A 12,400-nucleotide genomic window follows, 5' to 3' on the forward strand; every position below is an offset into this window, starting at 1 on the left:
TTTTTAATTTACATCCAACTTAGCATATAGTGCAATAATGATTTCAGGAGAAGATTCCAGTGATATTCCTTTTTTCAAAAGAAGAGCCAACTTCTATTCTTGCATGGAGTGCAAAGAAGTTCCACGCCTGAGATGGAAAACGTGTATGTGTTAAATTCATACATATGATCTCAGCAAACCGATTAGATGCCAGAGCTGGCCAAGGCCCACCCACACAGACAGGGGTCAGTTTATACTAGATAGTGAGCATCCTGAGCCCAAGAGACCAGGCACCCAAACACATCCAGCTTATTCTGGCCCCCACTTAGTCTCCCCAAGTAAGAAGGTCACGTACTAGGAAAAACAGCTTTTGAGTCCCAGCTGTCTCTAGTGAGATATCAGTTAATAATAAACAACAAACAGAAAACATGTTTGCAAAGCTCAAAGGGACACACATAAAATTTATTTTTACTTGCTCTTGGTAGATAGTTGTGTGAATAATGTATAAAAATTACCCTTGGATGATACACAAAAAAAAACCCTTCATTCCCATTTTAAACAAAAACATAATGATGAGAAATCTAAAACACACATCAAAAATCATACAGACAAATCCAAAGTCAAGCACAGAGTTCATACTGTTTAGCTAAAGTAAGAGGGTCTGGGCCCTAGAAGTCCTTCTACTCCTCTTCCTCCTTGCTTTCCTCCTCTCCTTTCTCTTCAAATGCTGCAACAAGCCCTTCTTACCCATGAGGTCCACCATACAAAAGGCTTCCAGGACTGGGCATTCAAAGTTTCTTATCATCTCTCTCAAGGAATTTCACAAATTGATTAAACCCATTATTAAATCTATTAAAAGAATGGAATTTGGGGAATCTAAACACAACAGGCAATTAGAAGAGAGGTGGGGACAGGTGAAATCAGAGAATATATGTGGGCTGTAAGACAGGCACATTAGGCCAAGACTCAAATCATCCTTTGATGGCTCTTCATTGCTCCCAAAATAAAGGCCTACAATCCTTAGTATGAAGTACAAGTTCCTATGTACTTTCCTCCACTATGCTCTGCATTTTCTGTGCTCCTGGTATGCCAGCCTCTGCATTACAGAATATGAGCAAGCAGCTCATAGAACGGAAGTCTGACCAAGTCACTACCCAATGAAACACTGAATCAAAACCAAGAGTGCTCCAGAAAATCCGAATCCCTTTACCACAAATTCTAGCAGTGCACAGATGTTTAAGTTTCCATGCCTAGAGTTCAGCCCAACCCTATACATAAGTGAAGCCTCCAGAGAGGGACTGTGCCCTCACAGACAGGGTTTGCAGCAGAGGTTTCTGCCTGGAAAATGTCGGGATCTAGCCAAAAGTTACTACTGGAAAAAAAAACTGCTCAGAATCAGGCTATTTGGTTTCCATCCCCCGCATATTCTTTGCAAGTACAGGCTTTCTGAACCACAGAGAAAAGAGCTATGTTAGGGTATTAGTCTCCTGGGGCTGCTGTAACAAACTACCATAGACTAGGGTGCTCCACACAACAGAAATTCATTCCGTCACAGTTCTGGGGACCAGAAGTCCAGAAGCAAGGTGTCAGCAGGGCTGCACACCCACCAAAGGGAGACTCTTCACTGGAGAATCCTTCCTTGCCTCTTCCAGCTGCTGGTAGCCCTGATGTCTGTATCACGTCTCTCTACTTTTTATAAGAATACTTACAGCAGGGGCGCCTGGGTGGCTCAGTCGGTTAAGCGTCCGACTTCAGCTCAGGTCATGATCTCACGGTCCATGAGTTCGAGCCCCGCGTCAGGCTCTGTGCTGACAGCTCAGAGCCTGGAGCCTGCTTCGGATTCTGTGTCTCCCTCTCTCTCTGCCCCTCCCCTGCTCATGCTCTGTCTCTCTCTGTCTCAAAAATAAAAACATTAAAAAAAAATTTTTTTTTTTAAAGAATACTTACAGCATTTAAGGCATGGATAAGCCAGGGTGCTCTCTTCAAGATCCTTAATGTAATCACATCTGCAAAGACACTTTTTTCCTAATAAGGTCACATTTCCAATTCTAGGGATTATGACTTGACATCTCCAGGTGGACACTATTCAGCTACTACAGTGAGTAACCTAGAATTTGAACTAGAACTTCCATTCCTCAATACTCCTGGGTTCTCATAATTTAAGGGAGTAAATACTTCTTAGTAGATTTACTCATATTTGGTCAACAAATTGCTGTGAACCAGAGGCCAGATACTGGATCAGACACTGGAGATATTAAAATATGCAGGACCTGGCTTATCCACTCCAGAAACCACAGCTGGTGGACCATTATCTACCTAAAAATGACTATTTCAATTCACCATGACATCTGGGTCAGCACAGCTGCCGTTATTTTGAAATCTTAAAGTTACCAATCTACAAACAGTTTTTCAAGTTTGAAAAAGATTATGCACTAGAATCCCTCTGGCCAGCCAAGAGATGTCATTACACCCAAAGAGAGCCTGGCCAAATGGAGCCCATGCCAGTGTTTTCCCTTTGTTTGGTGTATGTGCTGTGCTTCCATGGGCCAGCATGTGGCTTCACCGTGTAATTTTTTCAAGAACAGTAGTTGATTTGGGAAGATGATTTGTGACTTGTGAACTTGAGAAATGCTATGCTTCCAAAGGAAGGGGAAATGAAGGCATTCACAGTTTTACATTGAGAACAGATGTATGGTTATACCTATTTGTGAAGGAAATACTGCGGAGCTTGGGTCAGGGTCAGGGAAAATGGCACATGAACATCTGAACAAGTCTTGGGTCTTAGGCAGGTCTCGGCTCAAACAGCAGCCGTGTGCTACTGGCTCAGAAAGCATAAATAGTTTGGACAAGTTCTTCAACATGATCAGTGCTTTTGGAAAGAATTACCACACTACATATGGTGAAACTTAAAATACTTCTACCCTTGTGTCCAGGAACGGCTCTAAGTTCTTTCAAAGGAATTAATTAAACAAAAGGAAAACTAAACACTGAAACAACTCTGTAAGGGCATGATTTCATAGAGTATGGTTGGTATGTAATCTCATAGACTATGAAGCTATTTAACACTGTTAATGTGAACAGCATATGGAAATATGGAAATTGATTGATATAGTCTAAAAGATTATAAAAGAACTGCAATTAATATTCATTCAGATTATGAAAAATATTGATGCAGGTTAACAAATCATAGAAGATACTAAAAAAGACTCTAAACCACCGTGTGGGGATGAAAAGATTATGGGTGGTTATTTTCCCTTTTGAAACTCAGGTTTCTGCAACTGGGGAAAAAAAAAAAAAAGTCACAAGGCAATGGACTGAGGCCATCTAAGATTTTCTCTGTCACAGTGAAAAACTGAGATTTAAGTTAATACAAAATCTGAAAAAAAAGTCAAGTTAAAGAGGATGATGAGATTATGAGAAAAGAGGCAGTTTGAGACACTGGAAAGGTCAAGGTCTTTGAAGCCAGACAAGCTTGGGCACCTTTTGGGGGCAAACTGCTTGATCACTAAGAGCCTCAGCTGTCTCATCTGCAAAACCAGGAAAACAAAGCCAGCATTTGAGATTTGTGATAAGATTTTGAATATATATATATATATATATGCACAACATATATTACACATTGTTCTAACTCAATGAATCGAAGGCTACTATTTTTGGAGAGTACATACAAAAGTAAATAGGAAAAGCATGTATGTTAATGGTGATAGAGATGGGAAAAAAAATTAGAAGGTATCACAATTATAGAAGTTAATATCCATAAATATATTAATAATTAGGAACCAAAATGTTCACTGAGTTAAAAATAGAAGAAAAAAAAATCCTGTAATGTTAAATTTAAATAGGAAATGTCATTATGAACTTTTGATTTTTTAAAATATATTTCTCTGTTCTTTTTACTGAGAAGACAGAGAAGTAGTAACAACCTTATAACAAGAAGCCAGTGCCCAGCTCTCAGTTTCTAAGCACCAATCCCAATCTAAAGGAACCAGGACTTCTTGAAGAGAACAGTGATTCCCAGGTTAGAGGCAGAAACACCCACCCAGAGCCTAGAATGGCTGATTTGCCTAAAGCAAAGAGCACTCAAAGACGAGGGCACAGGAGCTAGGCCCAAGGGTCCCCCCTTGCCAAATCTGAGCATCTAAGAGAACAATAGTAATAGATTATAATACACTGAATTTAAAATGAAAACTTCCACGAATTTATACTGGTAAGAAGAGAGAAAGAAAATGGGGTAGAGGAGAGAAAACTTTTCCTTAACAAAGAGTGCTAGACAATAAATATAGGAGAAATGACAGAATTAGAAAAATCACCACAATGTGATACCCGATTCAGGAAACGATCATTGTGGATGCTAACACTAGTGGATGAAGAGTTGCTGAGAAACAGGATATGCACATGTCCTCAAAGTATCTGTTCATTAATTACAAACAAAAATTATCATAAATATACAATCTGGGGGGACGCCACCCTAACCAAGCAATCAAACTTAGCATCACTGATGCTGCAACATGTTTCTGACGAGGTACAGCAGAAAGTACAGGATCTCTCCTAACCTGCCCCTTAACGTGAATCCAGGCCTGAAGAAGCAATCAGGCAAGTCCAGAATGTGGAACCTTCAATAAAACAACTGGCCCAGGTTTTAAAAGCCAATATCATGAAAAAAAATTACAAGGTTGTTCTAGATTAAAAGAGATAAAACAAATAAAGGTAGTACAAGAACCTTGTCTGGATCCTAGATTTAAAAAGAAAAGAAAACAAAACAAAACCACAATGAGCCGTTTGAAGTGGGAGGGAGGTGGAGAGATCCAGTATACTGGAATACAGACTGGAATTTTGAAGATACTTCACATTATTGTTAATTCTCCTAAAAGATTATGGTATGGCAGTTACGTGGTCTCCTACTTATTCTTGTTCTCCTACGTTCTTATTCTTAAAAGATAGATGCTAAACTATCATGATGTCTGTAATTTATAATCAAATGGCACAACCAAAAAAGAAAATTATGTGTGTGCATATATTTGTATGTAGAAAATGTGTGTTGAAAACATGAATAGACACTTCTCTAAAGAAGACATCCAGATGGCCAACAGGCACATGACAAGATGCTCAACGTCACTCCTCATCAGGGAAATACAAATCAAAACTACATTCAGATACCACCTCACTCCAGTCAGAGAGGCTAAAATGAACAAATCAGGAGACTATAGATGCTGGAGAGGAGGTGGAGAAACGGGAACCCTCTTGCACTGTTGGTGGGAATGCAAATTGGTGCAGCCACTCTGGAAAACAGTGTGGAGGTTCCTCAAAAAATTAAAAATAGACCTACCCTATGACCCAGCAATAGCACTGCTAGCAATTTACTCAAGGGATACAGGAGTGCTGTTGCGTAGGGGCACTTGTACCCCAATGTTTATAACAGCACTCTCAACAATAGCCAAATTATGGCAAGAGCCTAAATGTCCATCAACTGATGAATGGATAAAGAAATTGTGGTTTATATACACAATGGAATACTACGTGGCAATGAGAAAGAATGAAATATGACCCTTTGTAGCAACGTGGATGGAACTGGAGAGTGTTATGTTAAGTGAAATAAGCCATACAGAAAAAGGCAGATACCATATATTTTCACTCTTATGTGGATCCTGAGAAACTTAACAGAAGTCTATGGGGGAGGGGAAGAAAAAAAAAAAAAAAGAGGTTAGAGAGGGAGACAGCCAAAGCATAAGAGGCTCTTAAAAACCGAGAACAAACTGAGGGTTGATGGGGGGTGGGAGGGAGAGGAAAGTGGGTGATGGGTATTAAAGAGGGCACCTTTGGGATGAGCACTGAGTGTTGTATGGAAACCAACTTGACAATAAATTTCATATTAAAAAAAATACGTGGCTCTTAGGGGATGTTGTTATTTGTATTAGTAAGAGTTTGGAGCCCAAAATTCTGCACCTAATGGTAAATGCCAACTGCAATCTTAAGCAAAATCAGGAAAAGCTCATTTTTAAAATGTGAGAACACTGGTAGGGGGAAAAAAACCCAAAGGCCTTTTGCAAAGAATCATTTAATTTTAGATGGTCTGTCTCTTTCTTCCAGCTTGGGTAGAATACCTTTCTTGGAGATTTGGAATCATCCTATTATTCTGTCTCTTAGATTCATATGACTTAATCATATAGAAGATTTCAAAGTTATTTGAGCAGAGGGAAAGATCATAGAAAAGTTATGTTCATAGAGCTATGTTTTACATTTACTCACAATTTTTACAGTTCCCTTGAAAAATACCAGTATACATACAAACACTCTGGTATATCTCACACCAGTCATCAACTATAGCAAGTCTCTGGAACTATAGGGGTGCCTGAGTGGCTCTGTTGGTTAAGCATCTGACTTCAGCTCAGGTCATGATCTCATGGTTCCTGGGTTTGAGCCCCGCGTTGGGCTCTGTGCTGGTAGCTCAGAGCCTGGAGCCTGCTTCAGATTCTGTCTCCCTCTCTCTCTGCCCCTCCCCCACTCACTCTCTCTCTGTCTCTCAAAAATAAACAAATGTTAAAAGAAAAGTCTCCGGGGGGTGCCTGGGTGGCTTGGTCGGTTAAGCGTCCAACTTCAGCTCAGGTCATGATCTCACAGTTCGGGAGTTCGAGCCCTGCATCGGGCTCTGTGCTGACAGCTCAGAGCCTGGAGCCTGCTTCACATTCTGTGTCTCCCTCTCTCTCTGCCCCTTCCCTGCTCATGCTGTGTCTCTCTCTGTCTCAAAAATAAACAAACATTAAAAAAAAATTTTTTTTTTAAAAGTCTCTGGAACTATAAGCCACTTTACCGTAAAAAAAAAAAAAAAAAAATACACAGAATCATCAATTGTGATAAGCACTTTAAAGGAAATGTTAAAGGTATTATTTCTAAAATAATGAATTAATTCTAATAGGTAGAGAAAATGCTTTTAAGAGATGGGAAGGTATTCAGTGACTTCTTAATCTTTAAAACAACAGAAAGCTCTGTTGAACAAAAAAATAAATAAAATGACCAACATACCCATCTTTGGTCTGATCCACTACACCACTTAAAAGTTCCACAGTCTTTGGATTAGGGTGGCTTTCTCCAAAAATGTTCAAATATCGAGTGACGAAGTCATTGGGAGACATAAAAAATTCACCATTTTTTTCAATGCTTGCATACTGTATAGGAAAAAAGAGAAAAGATATTTTACCCTCAAAAGCATATAATCATGAGATCAATATTTGAAAAAGCTGAAAATATTCAAAGGATAAAACATCAGATAAGATAATCTACTCTTCCCAAGGACAGTTATTTCCCAACACTTCATAGAAAAAACAAAAACACATGAAGTCTGCCAAGATTTAGGTTCATAACAGTGGTTCTCAACTGAGGGCAGGTTAGCTTGACTGTCCAGCTTACAAACACCAATGTCCCCTAATAGCCAAGTCCACCTATGAGGACCAGTCTTTTCTATATGTCACCTGTCTTTGGTGGGCAGGAGACGGGGAGGGTGTTCTCTAGCTTGGTACTTCCTCCATTGTTTCTATTTTTCTTCACAGGGGAACATCTGACAGTGTCTGATGACAAATTCTGACTGTCATAACCAGGGGGGAGGGATGCTCCTAGCATCTAGTTGTAGAGGTCAGGGAGGCTGCTGAACATCTACAAGGCACAGGGTGACCCCTTACACCAGAGTGATCCAGCCCCAAACGTCATCAGTGCTGAGAATGAGAATGAAAATTTCTGGCTTACAGAAATTTGGAAAAACAAATTACATCTTGTTTTTGGCAAGGACATAGAAAAAAACAAAAAAACAATTAATTATAAAATCATGGATGGAAACGACCTAATTCTTTTGCCCCTATTCCTGTTTCAAGGGCATCAATAATGCAGGAAAAGAGGACAAACAGGCTAAACTAGAAAGCAAACTATGAACTGCATGGTTTCCTGTGGGATTTCACAGAAGAATATGTGAAAGGGTGCTCTAGAGTGGAAGTGGTCAACGAGAGACAGGTGGCACCCAATGCCTGTTCACAGTGTTCCTCTTGCCTTGGCGACACAGTCCAACTCCTGAAAGCAGGAACCTGCTCATTCCTGTTCCGTGGAGTCCCTCGGGCCGTGGTTAGTGCTGAGAAACAACATGGGATCATATGGTATCCTTACGGAGCAGGAGAGGACCTCTTGATCCTGGGGACAGAAGAGCGATTTGGGGGTGGGGGAGTGAGGACTGTGAGCTACAGGAAGAACAAGGCTGGATGGGTGACAGGAACCACAATGGACGATGTGGGGAGCACAGTGGCGTGAAGTGCCGATGACAGCAGTCAGTTAAGTGACCAACTCTAGATTTAGGCTCAGGTCATGATCTCCCCATTCATGGGATTGAGCCCCACATCAGGCTCTGTGCTGACAACGAGGAGCCTGCTTGGGAGTCTCTCTCTCTCTCCTTCTCTCTCTCTCCCTCTCTCCTCCCCTCAAAATAAATAAATATAAAAATTGTTTTTAAAAGTCCCTTGTTATTTATACATTTTAATTCCAATGCAGGATAAACTCTTGCTTAGATACTCAGTAACAAGCTTTGGAGTCCCTCAGGCCTGGGCTGAGCCTGCACCGAGCTCTGCTTCTACCTCTTGCCACCTGTATGACCTCAGGGAAGTAAAGCTTTCTGGGTCTCTAGCTCCTGACCTATGAAATGGGGGTAACAACATTACCTGCTTCATAAAGTTGATGCTAGAAATAAATGAATAATCATGTAATGTACTTAGCACAATGTGCTACACACAATAAGCACTTTATAAATGTTCTGTATTATCAGTTTGAACATTTTCTAGCATGGTACAAAAGAAAAGCTCAAAAATGGTCCAAGAATCCCAGTATTCTTCAGTTAGCATTGAAATGGCTTTTTGGAAATGCAGAAGAATTAGATTTTGATTTTCCTGAGGCAAACGAGGACAAGAAATATAAAGGGAATGTTGCTGCTAATTATTACAGCGATCCTATGATTTAGACTTATACCTATGTTTGCTTATAGTGGTGAATAATTAATTTATTTAAAATGCAATTTCACTCTTCTCCCACCAGTAGATGTTTAGGTTATTTCTAAATAAAGCTAAGGTAACTGGCTTTGCACATAACAATCATCCGAATTCCTAACAATCTTCAAAGGGTAGACTTCTGGAAGAGAAATTGTTGAGTCAAAGGCGAGGAACTTGAAGGCTCTTGATACTTATTATCACACTGCTCTCCAGAAAAGATTGTACCAATTTACACTCCCACCAGCAGTGCTGGACCATGCCCTTTCTCCCGTCCTTTGTCTCTCAGATTTGTTGCAAACATTTTTCCAGTTTGGTATTTTTATATAATTGAGTCTACAGATTTTTTTCCACCTTTGCAATTCCTTCTATTACTTCTAAGTCTAGAAACTAGGCCTTCCTCATCTCAAGACTAATATTCACCCATATTTTCTCTGGGCTTTTTTCAAGTAGGTTTATCTCTTAAGTTTCAATACATTGGTACTTGATTTTTCACGTGGTTTGAGGTCAGGATCCTTCAACTTTAGTTTTCCCCACTTAATTTCTCGGTTGTCCTAGGAGCACAAATGAAATCATTCTTATGACATGTTCAACACATACTGATTATCATATGGTCATCAGGGAACAGCTTGGCAAGTAAGTCCATCTTCAACACCAGTTCTGACCAGTTGGCAATGAATGGCTCCCTAAGGTAGACAGAGGCTCTCCTCCGAGGTGGCTGCCAAATTCCAGGGAGGAATGCCGGACGGGCTGACAGTTCTTGTCATCCCTGCACCAGGAATCCTTGCAAGATTACATGCATCTTAATTGCTACAATTAGAAGGAAAGCTCTGTCAGGGCAAGATTTTCTCCTGCCTTTCTCACTGCAGCATCCTCAACATCTCGGACTGGTGGCAGGCAGAGAGTGAAACATGTTCAATAAATATCTGTCGAATGAAGGCACGCACTACTTCCGTCCTGGGAATTTTCTGGGCCATGATCAATCTTTGGTTTTCCCCGAAATGACCTTTAGAATCATTGTCAAGCTGCTGACCCCTAAAAAAAATTCTACTGAAAGTGCGAAATAAAATTACAATGCCATACCTCTAACTCATACACAGGATAATTAAAAAGTAATAACAAGTGTTGGCAAAAATGTGGAGCAAATGCAATTCTCATACACTGGTGTTATAAGAGTAAACTGTTAAACCACTTTAGAATGCTGCTTGGGAATATGTACTCTAACTGAACAGACAACCATAGAAACAGCAATTTCGATCACAAGTATGTCTAAAAGAAACGTGTGTATATATACATATGTGGTGTTTATGTATATGTACATACACACATATGTATATACATATATAGAAAGAATAAAAACGTACTTTAGCATTTTAATGTCCACGGAAGCATTATTTTGGATAGCAAAAAGATGAAAAATAACTCAAATGTCAACCAACGGTAGGATATGTAAATGAACTACTGTAGGACAGTCACACAATGGCATATAATGCAGCAATGAAAATAAACAACCACACACAACGAGGATGAATCTGAACAACTAGAGCAAGAGCAAAAGAAATGAGACACAAGAAAACATGGTGTATGATTCCATTTACATAAAGTTGAAAGCCAAACAACTGGTTACCCTTAGGAGGGGTGCGTAGTGACTGAAGGGGCATCGGATGGCTCCTGGGGTGCTGGTTCCATAGGTGTGCTCCCTTCGTGAATGTTAATGGAGCGGTACATTCATGATTTGTGCACTTGATTCATACCTCAATAGTTTTCATTAAAAAAAAAGAAAATCAATGAGATATTTTCTGCCCCATTTTTTGGAAGTGATAAATAATTTTGTAAATGTAAGAACATGTTAATCTGAACACAAAAAACAGTTTCCTTCAGTTTGCAAAACCAGCTCATCACCGAGGCTGGAGTAGTCTGCTTTGTGATTATAGTAAAAATATCAAAGGTTGTTCCTCGAATTGATGGACAGACCGATCATAATAAGAATATATTGACAAAGGTGCTCCACTGCTCCTGCAGCAGGGAACAGAGGGGCCCCTGTCAGGGGAGTGGACTTCGCAGCTACCACGGATTCTTCTTTGGGAACAGATTTTACAAGTGACCTGAAGCCTCTCTTTCTTACAATTTTTTTTTAAGTTTTAATATGATTAAACATACACAAGTTATATGCAAAAATGCAGGTTCAAGAGTATTGAACTAGCATTACTGCTAGCACAGGAGACAAGACAACTAAGCCTTCAATAACAGGAAGCCGCTAGATGAGCGAGAGTAAAACCACTGTATGTGGAACAGCACACAACACTAAAAATACTGTAGAAATGCAATCAATGACAGGAAAAGGGTTTCCTAACGCATCAAGTGAGGAGGAAAACTGGATAAAATGGTATTTTTTCTCCTGTTAAGGAAAAAAAGATTTACATACACACACAGAGACAGAAATACAGAGAGATAGCTATATAAAATACACATTTATATATAAACATAGATTGTATCTATTGGGTGGAATCACAACTTACTTTTCTTTACACACTTGTGCTTTTTCAATTTTCGTCAATGAATATAAAGGTTTTCACTTCAATAGTTTTCAAAAAAGAAGTTTTTCCAATTTTGTTAACACAAATTTTAAATACACATGTTTTGTTGACAAAGAATCATTATAAAAACCCGAGTGCAACCCACTATGTATTATTATTACAAACTGTAATATGGCCTATTCCCCTTGTCTAGTCCCTTTACCCAGTTTTCCCACCTCCCACATCTTACACTACAGGCATCAGCTACGTCCACCTCTGTACTTGTAAACGCTAGGTATCACCCGCTTTGGTCTCCCTTGAGCTAATGGTTTCCTTCTCAATTTCCCCATTCTTAATTACTGGCACCTCTCTCACCCAGACGGTATATCCAATGGTCATATTTATCCCCTGTTCCCTCTCACTCATCACACAAGACCATTTTCATCAAGCAGTCCTTCAAAATGTCTTTACCTTGCCCACTCACCATTTCCCCTACCGCCACAACCCCAATCAAGTCTTTAGGGCCTCACACCAGGGTTGCACCCAACACTGCCAAACTCACGGGCCTGCACTACCAACCAAATCTCAAACCCATCCTGCCAGTGTCACTGGATGACTCGGAAAACCTCCGATGGCTTCCTATTGTTCAGCAGACACGCCAAATTCCCAATTATCTTTCTAATTTTGTCACCCACACCCTGTAATGCTTGGCAGACTCCCTGGCACAAGGCTGAATTTAAATAAACATTTGAAGAAGGAGCAGGAATCCTTCAACCTGGAGAGGCTGTCTGCTCCCAAACCCATTTCCAGGCCTCTGTCAAATGTGGCCGTCTCCCCTGGAACTCCCCACCTGCCCTCCTCCCTGCCTCTCCAGCCCCACTCATCCCGGGG

General features: G+C 40.2%; 1 protein-coding gene across 9 annotated transcripts in view; it reads right to left on the reverse strand.

Moving 5' to 3' along the window:
- Positions 1-12,400, reverse strand: part of SLC25A13 (solute carrier family 25 member 13) — a 186,499-nt gene that overhangs the window by 139,230 nt on the left and 34,869 nt on the right. For 5 of the 9 annotated variants that reach the window (XM_030307993.2, XM_030307992.1, XM_030307995.1 and 2 more), the window contains one exon: positions 7,000-7,142. The exons of 2 other annotated variants lie outside the window; for them this stretch is intronic. In XM_030307993.2, the coding sequence (XP_030163853.1) occupies positions 7,000-7,142 (143 nt within the window). Of the gene's footprint in view, positions 1-6,999; positions 7,143-9,593; positions 9,672-12,400 lie in introns of those variants that run through there. 2 more of the 9 variants (XM_030307996.1, XM_030307998.1) reach the window with 2 other exon arrangements.

The sequence above is a fragment of the Lynx canadensis genome, chromosome A2 (genome assembly GCF_007474595.2).
Source record: "Lynx canadensis isolate LIC74 chromosome A2, mLynCan4.pri.v2, whole genome shotgun sequence".
Taxonomy (NCBI): Eukaryota; Metazoa; Chordata; class Mammalia; order Carnivora; family Felidae; genus Lynx; species Lynx canadensis.